The sequence below is a fragment of the Phacochoerus africanus genome, chromosome 5, assembly GCF_016906955.1.
Source record: "Phacochoerus africanus isolate WHEZ1 chromosome 5, ROS_Pafr_v1, whole genome shotgun sequence".
NCBI lineage: Eukaryota > Metazoa > Chordata > Mammalia > Artiodactyla > Suidae > Phacochoerus > Phacochoerus africanus.
The window spans coordinates 72,535,235-72,557,711 of NC_062548.1; the positions used below are offsets into that span (position 1 = coordinate 72,535,235).

The 22,477-nt window shown below is 47.6% G+C and overlaps 1 protein-coding gene across 1 annotated transcript in view; it reads right to left on the bottom strand.

The window, feature by feature from the left end:
* Positions 1 to 7,647: 7,647 nt before the first annotated feature.
* The window catches only part of HK2 (hexokinase 2), a 76,647-nt gene continuing 61,817 nt past the window's right edge, over positions 7,648 to 22,477 (bottom strand). The window contains exons 11-18 of the mRNA XM_047781672.1: positions 22,018 to 22,166; positions 21,370 to 21,489; positions 17,895 to 17,990; positions 17,073 to 17,172; positions 16,769 to 16,952; positions 14,526 to 14,681; positions 12,050 to 12,283; positions 7,648 to 9,980 (exon numbers count right to left, since the gene is read on the bottom strand). Coding sequence (XP_047637628.1) covers positions 9,836 to 9,980; positions 12,050 to 12,283; positions 14,526 to 14,681; positions 16,769 to 16,952; positions 17,073 to 17,172; positions 17,895 to 17,990; positions 21,370 to 21,489; positions 22,018 to 22,166 — 1,184 coding nt within the window. The 3' untranslated portion in view covers positions 7,648 to 9,835. The remainder of the gene's footprint in view (positions 9,981 to 12,049; positions 12,284 to 14,525; positions 14,682 to 16,768; positions 16,953 to 17,072; positions 17,173 to 17,894; positions 17,991 to 21,369; positions 21,490 to 22,017; positions 22,167 to 22,477) is intronic.

Below are 22,477 nucleotides of genomic sequence, written 5' to 3' on the forward strand. Positions count from 1 at the left end.
AAAGATTCACCATGCTCACTGCCTCCAGTCTCCACCTCTGTCTTCTAGAAAAACCCTCCCCCAAACTGCTGTGGTCCATCCAGGTCAGCAAGGACCTCCAGACAAAAGCCGTGGTCAGCAGTGCAGCACCTTTCCTGCCTCATCTTCCAGACCTCTTAACGTCGGAATTTTTTTTTTTTTTTATAATCTTTTTAGGGCCGCACCCTCGGCTTATGGAGATTCCCAGGCTAGGGGTTGAATCAGAGCTGTAGCCGCCGGCCTACACCAGAGCCACAGCAATGCGGGATCCAAGCTGCATCTGCGACCTACACCACAGCTCATGGCAACGCCGGATCTTTAACCCACTGAGCGAGGCCAGAGATCAAACCCGCAACCTCATGGTTCCTAGTCGGATTCGTTAACCACTGTGCCATGATGGGTACATCTTTTTTTTTTCTCATATTTTACTCCTTTCTTTTTAAATAAAAAAAAATTTTGATGGCCGCACTTACAGCATATGGAAGCCAGAGATTGAATCTGGGCCACAGCCATAGCAACACCAGATCCTTTAACCCACTGTGCCAGGCCAGGGATGGAACCCGTGCCTCTGTAGCAACCTAAGCCACTGCAGTCAGCTTCTTAACCCACTGTGCCACAGCGGGAACTCGTATTTTTTTTTTAAGGTGATCTCATCCAATTCCATTTTAACATTGTCATATTTCTTTTTTTTTTTTTTGTCTTTTTGCTATTTCTTTGGCCCGCTTCCTCGGCATATGGAGGTTCCCAGCCTAGGGGTCTAATCAGAGCTGTAGCCACCAGCCTACACCAGAGCCACAGCAATGCAGGATCCGAGCCGCGTCTGCAACCTACACCACAGCTCACGGCAATGCCAGATCATTAACCCACTGAGCAAGCGCAGGGACCGAACCCGCAACCTCATGGTTCCTAGTTGGATTCGTTAACCACTGCGCCATGACGGGAACTCCCTAACATTGTTATAAATTTAGGACATCTTAATTGTTGTCTCAGCCTTAGCAGGCTCCTGGACTTACTCTCTGCCTAGATATCAAATTAGCTGCTCAAATTCCACATACTTCAGACAAATCTTATCTCCTTTCTTTCCTTTCTCTCTCTCCCCTTCCCTTCTTCTCTACCTTCCTCTCTGTCAGTATCTATTTTTTATCTTTTTTCGCTCATGATAATGGGGAATTTCAAGCACCCACCAAACTAGCTAGACGGACTGGTGTAATGAATCCCCATGTAACCATCACAGAGGTTCAGAAATTACTAACTCATGGCCAATTTTGTTTTTCTCCCCCCACCCCACCCCCACCTTGTATTAATTACTTTGAAGCAAATCCATGGCATAAACATTGTATCATTTCATCTGTGCATATTTCAGTGGTTATTTCTAGAAGATAAAGCCTTTATTTATTTATTTATTTATTTATTTATTTATTTATTTTTGCTTTTTAGGACTACCCATGGCATGGAATTCCCCAGCTAGGGGTCAAATCCAAGCTGCAGCTTTCTGCCTACACCATAGCCATAGCAAGGCTGGATCCAAGCCACATTTGCAAACTACACCACAGCTCACGGCAACATCAGATCCTTAACCCACTGAGCGAGGCCAGGGATCGAACCTGCAACCTCATGGTTCCTAGTCGGATTCGGTTCCACTGCGCCACGACAGGAATTCCATACAAGGGAAATCCCGATATATCTTTTAAGTCTCTTTTAACCTATAGGTTCTTCCCCCTCTTTTTTCTTTTCAATTTGTTGAAACGAGGCCTTTTTGTTCCACATTTTGGATTTTGCTCAATGCACCCTATGGTATAGTTTAACATGTCCTTCATGCCTCTGAATTAGGAAGTTGAGATTAACATAAACACACTGCTATATATAAAATAGATAATCAACAAAGACCTACTGTATAGCACAGAAAACTCCTCTCGATATTCTATAATGACCTATATGGGTAAAGAATCTGAAAAAGAATGGATGTGTGTATATATATAACTGAGTCTCTCTGCTGTACACGTGTAACTAACACTGTATTAGAGTGATTCTACCTCAATAAAAATTAAAATTAAAATGAATAAAGAAAACTGATGTTCCTGTTGTGGCTCAGTGGAAATGAATCCAACTAGTATCCATGAGGAGGCAGGTTCGAGCCCTGGCATCACTCAGTGGGTTAAGGATCTGGCATTGCTGTGAGCTGTGGTGTAGGTCACAGATGCAGCTTGGATCGTGTGTTGCTGTGGCTGTGGGGTAGGCTGGCAACTGTAGCTCTGGTTGGACCCCTAGCCTGGGAACCGCCATGTGCCGGGGGTGCCGCCCCCCCAAAAAAAAGAAAAGGAAGCTGAGTGGCCCCCCGAAATATTATTACAACTACCACAAAGCCAATTATTTCAAGATATGATATTATGAGTTGCTAAATCATATGTAGTAATCATATGTAGGCATTGCATAGCCAAACCCTGAAGACTCTCTAACCTGTATGGAAGAAGATAGCATAAGCACAAGTAAATCTTTTTTTTTTTTTTTTTTCAAAAATTTTATCTGGTTTGGTTACAGCTATGGCACGGGTTCAATCCCTGGCCTGAAATTTTCTGCATGCCTCAGATGCAACCAAAAAAAAATTTTTTTTGTCGGTTTTACATCAATTGCATTTTTTTCTTTTTATCTGTGACCCCTTTCGAAGCCTGATCTGGCTCTCAACTACCTTCTTACCTCATCTCTGTCCCTCTCCCCTTCAGGCCCTCTGCCCAGCCACACTGGCCTCCTTGCTCCTCAAGAGGTCTTGCTATTCGTGTGCTTGGAAAGTCCTTCTCCCACGTACACACCTGGCTCGCCCCTTCCCTAAAAGGCCTTCCTTCTCTCCTCCATATAAAACAGCCACACTGCCCCCAACTCCATCATTCTCTATCCTCCTCCCCTGCTGTATTTTCCTCTATAGCACCAACCACATGCGACATAATATATGTTAGGTGTTCACTCTCTCACTACAAGGATATAATGTTTCTCTTTTCTGTTCACTACTGTAGCCCCACCATCAAAAACAATGGTCCTGGGAGTTCCCGTTGTGGCTCAACCTGACATAGTGTCTGTGAGGATGAGGGTTCGATCTCTGGCCTCGCTCAGTAGGTTAAGGATCTGCCATTGCCATGAGCTGTGGTGTTGGTCTCAGACACGGCTCGGATTCTGTGTTGCTGTGGCTGTGGTGTAGGCCAGCAGCTGCAGCTCCCATTCGACCCTTAGCCTGGGAACATCCACATGCTACAGGTGCGGCCATAAATGAAAAAAGAATCATCCTGCAGTTCCTGCTTAACGCAACGGGATCAGCAGCATCTCTGCAATGCCAGGACACAGGTTCAATCCCCCCATTTGGCACGGTGGATTAAAGGATTCAGTGCTAGAGTTCCCGTCATGGCTCAGTGGTTAACGAACTGACCAGTACCCATGAGGAGGTGGGTTCGATCCTTGGCCTTGCTCAGTGGGCTAAGGATCTGGCATTGACGTGAGCTGTGGTGTAGGTCACAGAAGCGGCTGGGATCCCATGTTGCTATGTCTGTGTCCAAGGCCGGCGGCTATAGCTCCGATTGGACCTCAAGCCTGGGAACCTCCATGTGCTGCTAGTGCAGCCCTAAAAAGCCAAAAAAAAAAAAAAAAAGTCAGTCAATACAGCTGGTTTTTTTTTTTTGGGGGGGGGGGTTGTTGTTGTTTTTGTTTTTGCTCTTTAGGGCCGCACTTGCAGCATATGGAGGTTTCCAGGCTAAGGGAGCTACAGCTGCCGGCCCACACCACAGCCATAACAATGCAGGATCTGAGGGGAGTCTGTGAACTAAACCAAAGCTCACAGCAATGCCAGATCCCTGACCCACTGAATGAGGCCAGGGATGGAACCAGCATCCTTATGGATACTAGTCAGGTTAGTGACACCGAGCTGGGACAGAAATGCCACAGCTTTGCTAAAGTGACAAAAAAAAAGGGGGCTTCCTGCAGAGGGTGGTTTCCTGCCAAGAGATTCCTACGTTTCCACATTCCAATTGGCGCCTTTCATGTCTGCTTTCCCTGGAAATGGGCTTGCAGGCTGGAGAACAGAGGCCACGAAGAGAGAAAGAAATGTGTTTATCACTAAATGACAGAAGGCCAAAGGCCACAACATCTCCTGATAATACAGAGAGAAAGGCCCCCTCCCCGCTCCCCACCACCCTGGGGTGAGATCAGGTACTACCTGAAGGGCCAGGTTCTTAAGGTTTCCTGTGATGCTGATATCTGAGCTGATATCAAGGAACCACACCAGCAGCAGACGAAGCTTACAAATAACAGAACAAAAATGTTCACGCTGGGTAAGGAGCTTAAATCCCCTCATTTTACAGAGCAGGATGGCAGCCCAGGGAGAATGATTGAGGCATCCACATGATCTACAGACACACGTGTCAGGCTTTTCCCAACCTGAGACGGTGGGTGCCGTGTGAAACCTTTGATATCAATTTCAAGAACATCATTAGTAAACACAGACAAAGAAGAACAACTGCTGTCCAAGACGAAAACAAAGGCCATCTATAACTCCACAAAGAGACTCAGAAATAACTTATGTTATCTACCTAGACTATAGCCACAGTCGCTCTGCCTCGATGCTTGTCTTTCCCTCTCTCTTTATCTAATTCCATGTCCTCCACCAGAGAATAGAGAGTTTTTAGACATATCTAGAAAGGTTACAGCATTGCTAATAGACCCAACCAGCAAAAAGAATCAGTGAATTTGGTTATACCAAAAAAAAGATTCCTAGTCAACCAAGGGTATTGTGGACAAAATTAACAGATTGGAAGAAGATGCACACGGTATCTAAAGCCAACAAGAGACTGATTAAACAAGGGACTCCAGCAAATCAACAGGGGAAAAGAAAGAACCCTTGGTGAAAAATCAGCAAAGAGGGGAGTTCCCATTGTGGTTCAGCAGAAATGAATCTGACTAGTATCTATGAAGATACAGGTTCGATCCTTGGCCTCGTTCAGTGGGTTAAGGATCTGGTGTTGCTGCAGCTGTGGTGTAGGCCAGCAGCTACAGCTCTGATTCAACCCCTCTCCTGGGAACTTCCATATGCCTCAGGTGCAGCCCTGAAAAGACACACACACACACACACACACACACACACACACACACAGAAGAAGAAGAAGAAAAGAAAAAAGCAGAGCTCCTATTGTGGCTCAATAGATTAAGGACTTGTTGTCTGTCTCTGTAAGGATACTGGTTTGATCCCTGGCCTCGCTCAGTGGGTTGGGGATCTGGCGCTGCCATAAGCTGTGACATAGGTCACTGATATGGCTCTGATTCAACCACTGGCAAGGGAACATCTATATGCCACGGGTGCAACCCTGTAAAGAAAAAGAAAACAAAAGAAAAGAGCCAGAAAATCCTTGTAAAGACTAGAAAATGCCCTGAGGAGTGTGGGTAACCTAGACTACTGGTCCTGGGGCCCGAACAAAAGAACACTGAACAACAAAGAAGGAAGTGAAAGGTGAGACAGGCTGGCAGAGGCTGGAGAAGGCTGGCTTTTTCTTTAATGTTGCTAATCTCTGGGTTGCTTCCCTATACCCTGGAAGTCACTGCAGTGGCTCAGTTTTGATCCCTGGCCCCAGGATTTCCCAGCTGGAAGCAACCTGCATGCAGACTGTCCATTTGTTTTTTGTCTTTCTGCCATTTCTTGGGCTGCTCCCGCGGCATACGGAGGTTCCCAGGCTAGGAGTCGAATCGGAGCTGTAGCCGCCAGCCTATGCCAGAGACACAGCAACACGGGATCCGAGCCGCATCTGCAACCTACACCACAGCTCATGGCAATGCCGGATCCTTAACCCACAGACTGTCCATTTGTTTGAAGGAAATGGATTTCCCCAGGGGTGAGGAACCCCCAGAAGAGGTGGGAGTTGGGGAGGGGACAGCCCTAGGGAAACCTGTGAATGGCCCAGAGGCTTTTAGTGCCTCCAGAGGAACCTGTTTTAAATTCTACACGGAGAAATCTCCCTCCCAAGCATCTTGTTCAGTCTTATAATCTACGGGGAATTAGGGTTCCATCCACCGATGAGCCCTAGTGGGAAAAGGGAGAGCAGCTCTTCTCTGAGGCCCGGTGATGGGGCAGCAGCCACCTAGGGATTGTGATTCTACCACAATTGCCCTGAGTGGCCGCTGAAGCTGGCAGGCCCTGCAGAGCTGCCACTCCAGAGCACCTTTGGGGTGCCCAAATCCCAGAGGTGGGAAATCCGAGGAGGAGCTGCTGAGGAATGGGGCTGAAACCCCACATGGTCCTGTAACAGGCTATCTGTATACTGTCAACAGGTACAGGATGGTAAATATCCTGCTGTAACACCAGAAGAATTTTTTTATTTTTTATTTTTTTTTGTCTTTTTGCCATTTGTTGGGCTGCTCCCGCGGCATATGGAGGTTCCCAGGCTAGGGGTCGAATCGGAGCTGTAGCCGCTGGCCTATGCCAGAGCCACAGCAACGCAGGATACACCACAGCGACCTACACCACAGCTCATGGCAACGCCGGATCGTTAACCCACTGAGCAAGGGCAGGGATCAAACCCGCAACCTCATGGTTCCTAGTCAGATTCGTTAACCACTGTGCCACGACGGGAACTCCAGAAGAGTTTTATAGGGTACATGCCACGCACTTGATGTCCAGCTCCAGGCCCTGCCATCCCCGGCGGGCTCTGCCTCACAGATACTGGTTTTCCAGGCGCCCTTTGTCAGCCAACTTCCCGCCGGGTCAGCCAATGGGAGACACTGCAGAAAACTAGAGGGTGGGAGGGAGAGGCTAGGGCATTTCTAACCACCTCCCACCCCAGCTCTGAGGTTCCAGCTTCTCCACCTCCTCCCCAGCTGAGAAGCTCCAAGTCCAAAGATTCTGGGCCAACCAATGGGAGAGAAGTGGCTTTTTCTTTTAATGTTGCTAATCTCTGGGTTGCCTCTCTATACCCCGGAGGTCACTGCAGTGGCTCAGGTTTGATCCCTGGCCCCGGGAACTTCTACATGAGGTGGGTGAGGGTAAAAGAAAGATAAATAACTTTTCCTTCACCACTAGTGAGGCTGAATTTTGTATCTGGCTATCTCTAGGATCCTGTTAACTTCCTGCCGCAGTAATTGTCAAGCAGGGCCATGTCAATGTCAGTGGGTATCACTAGGGACTTGGGAGGAGTTTATTTCCCAGGTTTGTGTTTTGCTTATTAGGGAGAAAGTTTGAAAGATCAGCAGGGAGAGGACAGAGGCAAATGGTTTTTTAGATGCTCATGTATAAGTAAGGGCATTATATCCTGAATATGAATCACGAATGCCTACGGAGACTAGCCGGGGTCCCAGAGGGTTCTGTTACATCTCAGCCAAACTACTGGGACGGCTGGGCCAGCCCTGGTGCTTCAGTGGTGCTTGAAATTGAGGGGCTCAAAGATGGAAAACTCATCTGTCCTTCAGTTCCACAGGGACCAAGTTTCTGGAGTGAGAAATATCTGGAGGCAGGGAGCTTGGGGCTTGGTCACATGCCTGTCAAGCACGTACAGTCAAAATCAAGGCATTCATCAGCTACTCAGATGGGCCAGGAAGTATTAATATGCTCAAAAGATGACAGCGCTCTTGAAAAGGCTCATGAACCACACATTGACTCTTTCGAAAAATGTTAAAATTTATTAATAATAGTTAACATCACACAGTTAATTCAACTAGCTCTTTTATCATACACGACAATATCTCCACTAGACTGAGCGCTCAAGGATGTGAGATGATCTGCTATTGAGCACAGCACAGTCAAAGGCTGAGAGTCAGTGTATTTACATGGGCAGGGCAGCATCCATAAGGAACTATCACCTAATTGTGGCAACAAAAACGTTCAAAAGGCATTCTCCAGCGTTCTTTCCTGAAAACCAACAATACATCTTAAATAGCCACACACACAGCTCTACCTTTTAAAAATGTGCAATTTCATAGACGGTGTCTGCTGTTCAAGTTCAAAAGTTAAAAATCCATCTCTGTTTCTTGGGCATCCCTTAGTGACACACAAATCTAGACACTGTTCTCAGTACAAGTTGGATAAACATGCAAAAGTTGAGTGCTGTTGAGTCATGTCATTCCATCGTTCTATTTTGAACCTTGCATCCTACTCAACAGTGTTACAAGGCTATCCTCTCCTTACTATGAAATATTCAAGTGGAGTATGTGTGGATGTGCATATTTTCTTTCAGATGCAGAATTAACTGCCCTCGAAAAGCAGGGTACGGAAGGTTTTATGTCCCACCCGTCCACCCTGCCCCCCGAAGGCAATTTCAAATAAATACTTCTTATAAAAACAGCTCAGCCTAGGCAAGTCCGTGAACAACACTTCTGGTAGAACCGTCACAAACCAAACCCAAGGCGAAATTAGCTAGGAGGGCACAAATCCACCCAAAGTGTTGTCCCTGAGGTTTTATTTGTTTGTTTGATTGTTTAATTGTTTAGTTTTGGTTTGCTATCAACAATGAGACCTTTTTTTTTTTTTTTTTTCTTTAAGGTTTTGGTGGCTTCCTTTACCTTGTTAGAGGGGTTTAAAATACTACCAACTAACTACCCTAAGAATGATGATTTCTAAGCAGGGTCTATGGAAATGAGTCCCGCTTCCTTTGTTACAAGTCTCTAGGCAGAGCAGCCACGTTGGTGTGCCTTCTTCGGTCCATAGCCCCAGCCTCCTTCACTCTGCCCCCAGCCACCTTCCAGATTTCTGAGTCTGCAGGAAAGGAGGAGCTGGGAAGGAGCTGCTTGACCATTCACTCACCCTAAAGAGGCTTTCCTTCTCTTCCTGCAGGTGAATGAGGTATTTCCAGTAACCAATCCATATCTTCCGCTTCCCTCCTTCAACCACACTGACCTACTCATGAGGCTGAGGCTGAGGAGACCCTGTGCATCTATATACATAACAAATTAACATATAAATACATCACGTACAACCAATTGTAACGTACAGTGTCAAAAGGAAGGAGAGCAGGTGTACTTCATGAACTAAAGAAATTTCAAATATAAATTAAAATGAAAATACAGTGTTTCTACTTCTGCAAGAAAAAAAAAAAAAAACATTTTAAAACATACCAAAAATTCTCCCCTCCCCTAAAGGTCCACTGCCTACAGATGACTCGTGAACCCACAAGGAGATGGGACAACAAGCCCACTCCCAGGCCATGTTGACCCTTGGCTTTGGTTTCGCTTCCTCAGACACAGGATGCTGCGATTCCAGGAAAAGCATCCACTGGAACCCACTGGGCAAATGCTTGTAGATGTGATTGAAGAGGGGCTGGCCATGTGGCTTTCCCCCTCCGTTATCACCCCCGCCTCCTTGCAAGGAGGAGGTCTGTCTGTCTGTGGGAGAATCAGGCTCAAGTCAGTGGAGACCTCCCAGAGCTCTGAGAGGAGAAAGAGCAATCCACCTCCTTGCCGGGGGATGCTCTCCACCAAGAAAGTTCAGGTTCAGGCTCCAAAGTGAAGCAACCGTATCTTGTCATTAGTGTCCTCATCCTGTAGGATTATACTTGGACATGGATTCTGGCCACGGGGATTAGCAAAGGTTCATTTTTTCCCGAGTTTTAAGAGAACCAATTGTAACGGTTGTGATGAGTGTGAACAAATCCTTACTTCAAACTCGGTTTATCTCAGCGGGCCAAGGCTTGGGTACCAAACTCTACAGTGAGTAGACAGAGGCAAAACCCAGTTCGATCAGGTCCTCTTTGCCAAGGAAAAGCCAAGAGGGTCTGTCTCTGACACAAAGGGATAGCGTCTTATAATTTAAAGCAGAAAAGAGGGGAAATCAGAGGAAGTTCTTCCAGCTTCTGGGGGTCTACCGCTGTCCAGCCTCTCGGATGCGGCAGGCCACAGCAGTGATGAGGGCTGCCCCCTTCCCGCTGCCGTCCTCTGACTCCAGGAAGGACACGTCACATTTTGGAGCCAGGTCCTTCACTGTCTCATGCATGATTTTGGCAAAGCTGGAAAAGACAGGAAGAAGACAGGGAAAAATACATTAGTTGTGATTGAATTGTGTCCTCAGAGATGGAACCCTAAGAAATAATGCTGGAAACCTAGGAAGAGAGTGAGAACTACCATGTGTTAAATAGTATGTATTGTGTTTCAGAAAACGGAGGCTTGGAGAGACCAGCAACATTCCCAAACTCCATATCACAGAGGGCGAGGGGAACGCTAAGATTCAATGCTAGGACAGAAGTCTGAGATTCTGGCAAGCTGTGTTCTTAAAACCTTAGCAGTGAGAGAGAAGTTCAACAGTGGTGGACCCCACAAGTGGGCCTTGTCGAAGTGCATTAACCTGTTCATCAGCTCTGGAGGGGAGGACCAAGCCCCCCACATGGGAGATGCCATTTTCCAGAGTTGTTGACTCACATCAGACCCATACCTACCCCCAAATGTCATTACAGGCAAAAGGAGCAGACTTAGGGTGGTGGGGAGATTATGGGGATCCTAGATTCTCCCTGATATGGGACTACAGAAAGGGATCATTGGTCACCATGTGTCCCAGCTGAGCAGGCTCCAGTTGCTCGTCCCCATCTGCAGAGCTGAGAGCACCAAGCCCCAGGGCTGGTAGCTCGACCTCTGTCCCCTCCCGACCTCGCTGGGGACTAAGGTTCCTATTTTCACAATGATACTGATCCTCAACTAGATAAACTTGGAACCTCCCAAGGTTCACTCTTTTCACTAATTGTGTAGACTCTGGGTAAGTCTCTCAACTCCTTGAAACGATCATAATGAGAGCAGGTAACAATTTAATTGATGGTCCCTCTCCACCCTACCCACTGTCCGGGGAAGGGGCACAGCCCTAGTCTTTTAACTTTTAGCTGAAAAGCTTCCAGAAGAGAGGGACGGTATGCAAGTCAGGGAAGAAAAGAGGAGAGAAATAATGATGAGAGGAGAAAAAGGCGGAAGAGATAAAGACAGGAAAAAGAATAAAAAGAAAGAGAATTCAGTACTTCCATACTGGGAGCAACAGTGGGAAACGTTCTAGAAAGGGCCAGACAACAGATACTTTGAGTTTTGTGGGTCCTATGGTCTGTGGCAGCTACTCTGTGGTTATAGCTGAAAGTAGCCACAGACAACACACCAATGAGCACAAAGGTTGTGTTTCAATAAAACTTTATTTACAAAAACAGTCACAGCTATAATCTGCCAACCCCTACCCTAGACTGTAGGAAAAAAAAATCTTGCTCAGAGTTCCAGCGTATATTTACTAGAATACTGTGGCAAGAGCACTGTTTGGAATGGTAAAAAATCTAGAAATAACTCAAATATTCATCAGTAGAATAAAACTATAGTATAGTCATTCAAAAGTATGCTATGCACCCCTGAAAATTAATGAACTATGATTGCGTACTTGCATGTGGATGCATCTCAAAACCATGAATGCAGTATGAGAAAAGCCAGTCCCAAAAGAAAAGAGGCCAGATGATTTCCCTTATGCTAAGTTCAAAATTAAGTAAAACTAGAGTTCCCATCGTGGCGCAGTGGTTAACAAATCCGACTAGGAACCATGAGGTTGTGGGTTCGATCCCTGGCCTTGCTCAGTAGGTTAAAGATCCGGCGTTGCCCTGAGCTGTGGTGTAGGTTGCAGGCGCAGCTCGGATCCCGCATTGCTGTGGCTCTGGTGTAGGCCAGTGGCTATAGCTCCAATTGGACCCCTAGCCTGGGAACCTCCATATGCTGCGGGAGCAGCCCAAGAAATGGCAAAAAGACAAAAAAGACAAAATTAAGTAAGACTAAGCAACATAGATGCATATGGAGACATATGGGGGAAAAAAAGAAAGCAAGCGATTTCACCACCGCAGCACTTATTCCTGGTAGGGGAGAGTGAAGGTGCAGTTGGGAAGGGCTCATGGGGGGCCTCCAAGCTGGGTGGTGAAACATAGATTAGTTTATTAATCTTTAAACTATAACATAAACATTACATACTTTGGAATACCTGATAATTTGCCATAAAATAAAGAGAGAGAGGAAAGTAAGGAAAGACAGAGAGAGAGGATGGACAGGAAGATGGAGACCAGACACTCACTGAGGATGTAGCTTGTAGAGGGTCCCGTCCACGCCCACCGTCACTTTGAGGGTGTCCAGCCCACGGTTTTCTCGTATTTTGTCCACCACGGCGGCCATGCCTGCACCGCAGAGCTGGGCTGCCCGCCGCGCCACCACCGTGCACACCTCCTTGACAATGATGCTGTCGTCGCAAGTGCTCTCAAGCCCCAAGTGGTGCAGGATGGCGCGAACCTGCAGCAGGGCCAGGCAGTCACTGGGCAGGAGAGACACAGCAAGAGGTCAGTCACGTACTGACAGGGCCTGGTGGCCCGCCACTCTGGGGGCCCTGGCTCCTTCATCAGGAGCGGTTCCAGGGGACCTGGCCTACCCCAGAGATGTGCCTTCTATTCTCAAACTCAGTTCAGCTCTCATCTCACTCTTGTCTCATATGGACAAGAATGTGAAAAAACCGTTCCCTACGCCGCTCTGCCCAGGCAAGGGAGGGCTCTATGCCACAAAACTGATACTCAAAACAAAAGTAAAGGAGTTCCCATTGTGGCACAGCGGAAACGAATCTGACTAGGATCCATGAGGACACAGGTTTGATCTCTGACCTTGCTTAGTGGGTTAAGGATCTGGCATTGCCACGAGCTGTAGTGTAGGATGCAGACACAGCTCAGATCTGTCGTTGCTGTGGCTGTGGTGCAGGCCGGCGGCTATAGCTCCGATTGGCCTCCTAGCCTGGGAACCTCCATATGCTGCGGGTGAGGCCCTAAAAAAAAAACCCCACAAAACCCCAAAGGAAACTTACTGCCCTTGGTTTCGACTTGTTTGGAAATAGTAAAGATGGTGATCATGTGTGCATGTAACAGTTTTCAGCCACGAAGCCCTTTCCTGCCCAAACTCTCATTGTTCACAGGTCAGCCAGACAAGCATCACCATCCAGATGAGATGCTTGTTCTATTTCTACTCCCTACCCTTATATATCTGAAACCTATTATGCACTATTTATGAAACTAATGGAAATAAAACTATCTGAAGAAAGTAAACAGAAGTGCAAACTAGAACATACTCTGTCTATTCACTGGTACAGATACACAGGTGGGTTGTCCAATTCCTGGTTTTCTATATGCCTGAGAGTAATGACAACAGCATTAATTTTTAAAAGGCTCTGAAATTCAGTGTTTTAATTTGGAGCAGACTTTTCCACCATTGGACTGGAGGAGGCATATTTCTGCCTTGTCTGACATGCCAACCTTCGCTCAATCCTGGCTGCTTTAGCACCTCAGTCAGTGGTTAAGAAGAACTCTCCTGCCAAGCATAAGTACCTCAGTGGGTTACCTCCCTCCATGCATTCTTTTTTTATTAATTTTTAAAATCTTTTCCTTTTTGTCTTTTTTTTGGGGGGCGCACCTGCAGCATATGGAGTTTCCCAGGCCAGGGGTCGAATGGGAGCTAGAGCCTACACCAGAGCCACAGCAACACTAGATCTGAGCCGCATGTATGACCTACACTACAGCTCATGGCAACGCCGGATCCTTAACCCACTGAGCGAGGCCAGGGATCGAACCCGCAACCTCATGGTTCCCAGTCAGATTCGTTTCCACCGCACCACAAAGGGAACTCCTATCTTTTCCGTTTTTTTGGTCTCCCAGAGACATGAAGATCCCAGGCCAGGGGTCAGATCTGAGCTGCAGTTGCAACGTACGCCACAGCTGCAGTAATGCCAGATCCTGTAACCCACTCTGCTGAGCTGGTGATGGAACCTGCATCCTAGCACTGCAGAGATACCACTGATCCTGTTGCGCCACAGCAGGAACTCCCCTCTGTGCATTATAATTTACATTCTATGAGCAGCTATCTTTTTCTCTACCTTTGAAATTGATCTAAAACCCAATAGTACTGCTTTGCACAGGCTCACGACAGCTTAGCATGATTTTTCATGAGAATATTATGTATTTTCCCTTAAAATGCCAACTGTCCATAAAAGATTTTCCCCCCAAAATATAACATTTTTAATGAAGTCGATGACATGGGAAACATAACATTATGTTAAGTGCAAAAGTCATGATATAAAACAATATATGGCATGACCCCAACTGTATTTCTAGAACATATTATATTTTATTCACTCACCTACAAATATTGATAGGGAAAAGACTGGAAGGAAATATGCCATGCGTTAATAGTGGGTGGTGTGATTCTAGATGGTTTTTATTTTCCTTACCGTATTTTTTTTTAATTTATTTTTTATTTTTTTAATTACTCAATGAATTTTATTACATTTCTAGTTGTACAATGATCATCACATCCTGATTTTTCAGCATTTCCATCCCATTTATTTTCCCTTAAAATGCCAACTGTCCATAAAGCACTTTAAAACAACACTATAGGTACCAACTGACCTCTGCATAAGCCACACCCTGATCTTACTTGACTGTGGAAACCCTTCAGCTTGTCTGACCACGAAAGAGAGGATATACAGTCACATCCTATTCCAGGCACTAAATTCTCACCTCTCAATCTGAGACAGGAACTTGGTTTCAAAGATGCCCCTCGTCTTGAGCCGCTCCGAGATGCGGCCACGAAAGAGCAGCCCGCGTTTGGTGAAATCGATGAGGATGTTACGAACAATCTCACCCAGGTACATGCCGCTGATCATTTTCTCGAACCTGCAAGAGGGGGATGCTCACAGGGGTTAAGAAGGAAGGTGGGAGTTCCTGTCGTGGCTCAGTGGTTAATGAATCCGACTAGGAACCATGAGGTTGCAGGTTCGATCCCTGGCCTTGCTCAGTGGGTTAAGGATCCCGCGTTGCTCTGGCTCTGGTGTAGGCTGGTGGCTACAGCTCCGATTAGACCCCTAGCCTGGGAACCTCCATATGCCACGTGTGCAGCCCTAGAAAAGACAAAAAAAAAAAAAAAAACGGCAAAAGAAGGAAGGTGGTGGGATGCGGTGAGACAGACCAGCTTAGTCACCCCTCCTGCAGCAGAAGGCAGAGGGCAAACACATTCTCCTTGGTGGGAAAAGAGATGCTATTTGACTCGCTTGGGCAGGACTCCTAGCATCCACACATACTGACTCACAGTTTCTAGAAAAATGCGGCCAGAGGCCCACAGGGCTCCTTGAGATTGACCCCACCTTATGGGTCCATTTCCCTTCCAAGGCTTATTTCCAACACCTCCAGAATGAATGCACGCCCAAACCCCACCACACTTCCAGAAGGGTAGGATGCTGAGTCAGTCCTTAGCATGAACATCCTGAGTCAATTCTGAGCATGTTGCTGAGAATTTAACATGCTTTCTTTACCACCTCATCCGTTACTCTCAGTAACTAATGACAGCTGGAGGCCGCTGTCCTGGTCAGAGCATGACTGCTCAATGGCTTGAGGTTCTTCTGGCCCTGCATAGGGCCATTAAAAAAAATCAAGGTTCATGCACACTGTGGTGTATGGAATGATTGGCCAAGGGGGAACTGCTACCCAATATTTTGCCACCCAGTATTCTGTGATAATCTACGTGGGAAAAGAATGGATGTGTGTATAACTGAATTACTCTGTTGTACAGTAGAAGTTATCACAACTTCGTAAGGCAACATACTTCAATAAAACTTTAAAAAAATCAAAGTTGAGGTTCCCAGTTTCAACCAAGGTCCACCACCATTCACTTTTGTCTCACTCCAGCCTGTTTCTTTCATTAATATTGCCTGCCTGGCCCCTGGAGGCATTTTAGTCTGTGATCTCTACTATAGACAAATAATTTGTGAGGTATCTTCTACAGAATGGTGGTCCTGGATTAATCCACCTTGGAAACCTTATATGCAACCTCTTCCTGATGCATGTGTGCTGGATCTTATACGGATGCCTCCCTGACTACTAGGGGCTTTTGATGCTGGGGCTGGATCCTTGTCCAGTTTGACAGTAGAGGGTGCTACATACTGGATGGACAGAGGAGGAGAAACAGCCCTGCTGCTCTTCGTTTCCTGTTCCTGTCTGCCTTGCCCCAGCAATGCTTCTTCGCCCTGACAGCAGCAGGTGGCTCAGCTGTCTGTTTTTCCTCAAGTCCCAAACCTAGGTTTTAACGCTCTCCCGGGCCTGTTCTCACAGTCCTCAGGGCAGAGTTGCTTCTCACACATACTAATGTCTGTGCTCTCCAGAACCCCCTTTTTGTCTTTTCATGCTCTACAACCCATGTGACAAGTTCCTCTCTGAAATTCTCCTTGCAGCATAACTGTTGTGATCTGGTCTCCCAACTGGACTTCAAAAGCATCACTGTCCAGCAGGGGGCAAGGACTTAACCCAGAGCTTTCCAGAGGTATTTGACAAGAAGCCCTTTCCAAAGAACTCTCTTCTATTAACATATCAAGAGAAGGAGTTCCCATCGTGGCTCAGTGGTTAACGAATCCGACTAGGAACCATGAGGTTGAGGGTTCGATCCCTGGCCTTGCTCAGTGGGTTAAGGATCTGGCATTGCCATGAGCTGTGGTGTGGGTTGCAGATGCAGCTCAGATTCAGCGTTGCTGTGGCTCTGGCGTAGGCCAGCCACTACAGCTCCCATTGGACCCCTAGCCTGGGGAACCTCCATATGCCGTGGGAGCGGCCCAAGAAATGGCAAAAAAGACAAACAAAAAACAAACAAACAAACAAAAAACATGTCAAGAGAATGGGTGTGCTGGGATTTGCTGTCGTGGAGGACGCGATCTTTCATCTCCGCCTAGTTCAGGGGACAAACAGACCAGGGCCCACATCAGCTGGGTGCCTACCTCTGTTTGCCAGCATTGAGGGAAAGTTCATCCACGGCCGCATCAAATTCTGTGCGCAAGTCATCCAGGCATCCATTGTCCCCGAAGGCCCCCCACTCCATGTTGACGCACATCCGCCCCTCTTCCCCTTCCACCAGCTCGACATTCCGCATCTCCTCCATGTAGCAGGCATTGCTGCCCGTGCCTGCCAAGCCCAGAGATGTCAGTCAGGGCCTCACCCAGCTCTGTTTCTCCCACCCATCCCCCCCCACCTCCCACGCTAGGCTGTGTGCCCCTTCATGGGAGGGACAGCCCGAATCCTTACCAACGATGAGGCCGACTTCGCAGTGAGGGTCTTCATAGCCACAGGTCATCATAGTCCCAACCGTGTCATTCACCACAGCGACCACGTCCAGGTCAAACTCCTGAGAGCAACCACAGATCTCCAGTTCACACAGCAACCAAAGAGTCGCCCTTCAGAAACTCGCAAGGGTGCATGCATATACAACTTATACGGCAGGGCTCACTTTCTTCAGTCACGTTTCTGCTCAAATGTCATTTCCTCAGACGCCTTCCCTGGTGAGGCTATTTATTTATTTACTATCATTATTATTTTGTCTTTTTATGGCCACGCCTGTGGCTTATGGAAGTTCCCAGGCTAGCGGTCAAATGGGAGCCATACGTACGCCATAGCCACAGCAACCCCAGATCTGAGCCGAACCAATGACCTATACTGCAGCTTGCAGCAACTTGGGATCCTCAACCCTGAATGAGTCAGGGATCAAATCCTCATCTTCACCATGTCAGGTTCTTAACCCACTGGGTCACAATAGGAACTCCTGGTTAGGCTGTCTAAAAGAGTGTCCTTCTCTAGCCCAGCTCACTCTGGCCTCACCCAACTGCATTTTCCGTCATAGCTCACAGCACCTGCGACATCAGCCCATGGGTTTGTTTACAGAACAAGAGCTTGCTGCGGGCATTCCTGAATCCCCGGTTACCAAGAGCAGAGCTTGACACACAGTGGGTGCTCACCAACTGCTAAGTTAATTCTCCCTCTGACCAATGCAACTGCACTCAATACCTCCCCCCGGCTTCTGAACACACACATCACACTTGAGGCCCATGCCATAAAGTGCTCTTCACCCACCTCTCGCCGGTGGATGGCTTCCTTCAGCAGTGTGACCACGTCCTCGCCCTCACAGCCAGAGGCCTTGAAGCCTTTAGTCCACTTGAGAAGGATGCTCTAAAAATCACACGTGGGCAGGGATGAGGAGAACGGACAAAGGCTGCTGAGTCATGCTCTAGTTCTCAACCTCACAGGCTATCCAGGTGCCCTTTAATAACCAATCACCTCACCCATAAATGATTCTACACCTGTTTCGCCAACTAGGATTTCCTGAGCAATGACTATGCACCAGGTACTCGGCCAAGCACATCCCATGGTCTCCATCACTTAATCCTCACGGCAACTTTGTGAAATGTATATCATTCTTGTGCCCTTTTTGCAGGTCATTGCGGCTCTGGAGTAACTTGCTCAAGGTCCGCAGCTTGGAGGAGAGGATGGCGCACCACTAGGTCCACCAAGTCCAATGGATGGGCCTGTAAGCACCACACAGTGCCCCCCAGGGGACAAAGTTCTATACTCTGGTTTCCTTCACTGGGCAAAGCAGTTTGCCCTATACATCAATACAGAGCAGTCAGTTTGTCTCTTAAATTTTTTGTTTTGTTTTGTCTTTTTGCCTTTTCTAGGGCCACTTCCACGGCATATGGAGGTTCCCAGGCCAGGGGTCGAATCAGAGCTGTAGCCGCTGGCCTATGCCAGAGCCATGGCAACTCGGGATCTAAGCTGCATCTGCGACCTATACCACAGCTCACAGCAACACCAGATCCTTAATCCACTGAGCAAGGCCAGGGACCGAACCTGCAACCTCATGGTTCCTAGTTGGATTCATTAACCACTGCGCCACGACGGGAACTCCTGTCTCTTAAATTTTTTTTTTTTTGGCCATGCTCATGGCTTGCAGAAGTTCCCAGGGGCAAGGATCCAACCAAGCCAACCAAACAGCAACCCAAGCAGCTGCAATAAAACACCAGATCCTTAACCCGCTGTGCCACAAGAGAACTCCTTGCAGTCTCTTAATTTTCAGACTCCAGTATGAAGTGAACAAGTACCCTGAACTGTGTCACTGAACCCTCTGGGAGCAGATACATGGCTTTGAACATGGGGCAACTGTCTCATGTACCATGCCCTGGTTCCTCCTTTCTGCTGTAGCCCACCAGGGAGCAAGCATCAAGGACCCCCAGACCCCCTTCCTGAGAGGTCAGAATTCACACATGGACTGTGTGCTCACTATCTACCTACTTGTAGGGTTTCTCCACCCACTCGCTTGGTTGGCATTTCATGGCCCAGGAGTTTGCTGTGTTCAAATCCCAGGAGATTCGGAAAAACAAAGCGAAATCTCAGCAGTGATCCAGTGTACACACCTATATCCAAACAATGATGTGCTTATCTCCACCTAATTTTCTTGTCTGCAAATTAGCTTGACATCGCTGATGAAATTTTGTACTTGGCACTTTCAGGCTTACAGAAAGTTCAAATAACATTATTGCAGGTGGCCCTTGATCATAAGACACACACAGAGGCCCTGACAGCTGGGGAGAATGGCCTGGGGCCACCAGCTAGTCCAGGCAGCTGGAAGCCTCTGGGCCTCAGCACCCGCTGGTTTTCCCAACCACAGGATGAACTCCCCAGAGCAGAACCCAGCTTACAGACAGAATGCAGCTTCTGCTTCCTTTGCTCTCAATTTTCTCAATTCTAGACTGACTTCATGCTCCTTACAGAAACTTAGAACCTACAGAATAAAATCCAATAGAATGACCTGGAATTTTATAATTCAGGCACAAACTGAAACAGTTCACATGTCTTGGAGACCACCAGATAAAGAAATATCTATACATGTTGCTATACGAGAAAAATATTTCAGCAGGAAATGTCTGGAAGCATATATACTGGAATGTTATGTTTTTATCTTCCTAGGAATCACATGTTTTGTATGTTTCTATATTATAGACATTACACTTTTCTTAAAAATATTTCAGTCTTACCACCAGGTTTTCCCAATTCATTGAAATTTCCTCCAAAAAAACAATGCGAGGCAGTGAATGACTGATGAATTGGCTATTTCCCAACTGTTGAACAATTAGGTTTCTTTCTAATGACTCTGTTATAAGCAGAATCTAACTCTCAGAGGGGAAGAGGAGGAGGCATTTATAAAACTTAACTGAAAACTCAACTCAACTGTAAGGCCTGCTGCTCCAGGGATGCTGGGCAAGCCCACTGCACCTGTGACTGTCCCCACCTATGCGCCCTTCTCCATACTGCGGAGCGAATATTCCTCATGCCCTCCAGGTATGTGCTCAGATTATCAGCAATGTTATCTTCCCACTGGTGCCATTTTCCAAAGAGCAGCTCCTGATTTTCTGAGCTTGCTTCATCTGTCTAGTCTGTAAGCACCTAACACAGGAATCGTGCCTTTTATACCCTGGCAACTCCGTCCATCTCATATGTCCACTTATATGGCAAGGAAGCAAGCTTCTAGAACATTGATTAAGACATAGAGGAAAAGGAGTTCCCGAAGTGGCTCAGTGGTTAACGAATCCGACTGGCAACCATGAGGTTGCAGGTTCCATCCCTGGCCTTGCTCAGTGGGTTAAGGATCCGGCATTGCCATGAGCTGTGGTGTGGGTCGTAGACACAACTCGGATCCTGCGTTTCTGTGGCTCTGGTGTAGGCCGGCAGCTGCAGCTCTGATTGGACCCCTAGCCTGGTAACCTCCATATGCCATTGCAGTAGCCCTAGTAAAGGCAAAAAGACCAAAAAAAAAAAAAAAGACATAGAGGAACAACTGCTTAAGTAATAGTGTTCTGATCTCTAACATACCAGGCATCCATCCTGAGCAAGACTAAGCCTTGCCTACTCAGAAATCCTACACTTTAACACACCCACGTCCAGAATAGGTTGGAGCGCCTTTGCCACCTGCTCCATTCATCCAAGGCAAGTTGGACAGGGAATGAAAAGCAAAGGGGAGAAACTCCAGGGCATCCAAAACAACAGAAGGTGGAGTGAAATGAACTGAGCCCCAAACAGGAGCCCTCAGGAGCAGCTGAGCATAACGGAGGATGGGCTCAGGGGTCAGGAAACCAGAATGAAATCATGGCTTAGCTGCTCCTAAGCCACACAACCTGGGGCAAGGTACGTGGCATCTCTGTAGACCTGGTTTTCCTTTCTGCAAAGCGGTTATACAAACACCTGCCTTATACGATTGCCGTGAGGGTTAAAAGAGATAACACATGTGGGAGGCCTAGCAGAGTCCCTCAGGTAAAATGCTTAAAAAATGCCAGTTGTTAATACTGATTAGCATCTTCATCAGCCCAAAGATTGTTACCTACTTGACCTCCACTAGCTCTGACTTCCTCATTCCCATCAACAAGTCCTTCCCCATGACTGGTCACTAGTGCCCTTCTTTTCTGTCCCTCGGCTCAGCTTTCTCCTCTGCTCCAAATGAGGAGTGGTTCAGAATCAGTACAGCCCACAGGAGAGCCCTCCAGGCAGGCCCTGTTACCTCATCCAGGCTGTTCTGCTGGCAGGGGAAGGAGAAGGTGAAACCCAGAGGCAGGGACACGCCCTTCATGCCCATGTACTCGAGGAAGTCAGCAATGCACTGGACAATGTGGTCAAAGAGCTGCAAGGAGAAGAAGTTAGGCTCTGATGGGGGGGCCTGGCCAGGACGGGCTGCCCCCAGCGGGGCCTCCACCCAGAGAAATGCCAGCTCAGGCACACACCTATAAAGGCCACCCCATGGCCCTGACCCTCCTAGCCACCCGCCCCCACGCCCAGGGACCAAGGGTGAGCAGAGAAAGCCCTGTGCTCCAGGTGAGAAGCGAAAAGCGGACAGATGATCGGACTAGGAAGCAGATGTCCGTATACACAACAGAAGAGGACTCAGCAATAACATGGCGCAGAAAAAGGTGCCATTGGCAACCACACTGTTGGACAGAGAAACGCTCACACGAAACGAAATAGGTCTGTGAGAGAAACACACATACCATGGGGAACCCTGCCCCTCTCGAATCTTACCAATGACACCCAGGCACCTTCCTACAGGAAAGAAACCCTTGGACTGCCATACAGATGGTGGGTGCCAAATGGGAGGGGGAGGGTGTGGGAATGCTGGGATTTGGGAGGTCATAGATCCAAACCCCTGCCTCACCTCATCCCCTGTGCCGTGCATGACCTCCTGCGGGATCGAGTAGATCTTGTTGTGCATCTCCACTCCGCGTCGCTTCCCGTTCCGCACGCGCACCAGCAGGACCCGGAAATTGGTACCCCCGAGGTCCAAGGCCAGGAAGTCGCCTTTCTCTGGAAAATAAGCCCAGGAAGATGATCCAGTGGGGCTGGAGAGAGTGATGGTCTAAAACACCTTCCCCAAAGCTCCCTATGGGGAGTTCTCCCAGGAGGCTCTGGACAACCTCGGGGAGATGGACCATGAGCTCCACCTAACGGTAAAGAACATGAGATCCCTGGACCAGAGACCTGCTGGCTCTTTAGTGGTTCTCACATGAATTCAAGTGGCAGGATCCCAGGAGTCATAATGAGCTCCAGAACACAGGAAAGACACAATGATACAGGACACTCAAAATATCCAAACAAATCATCACTCATCCTAAATC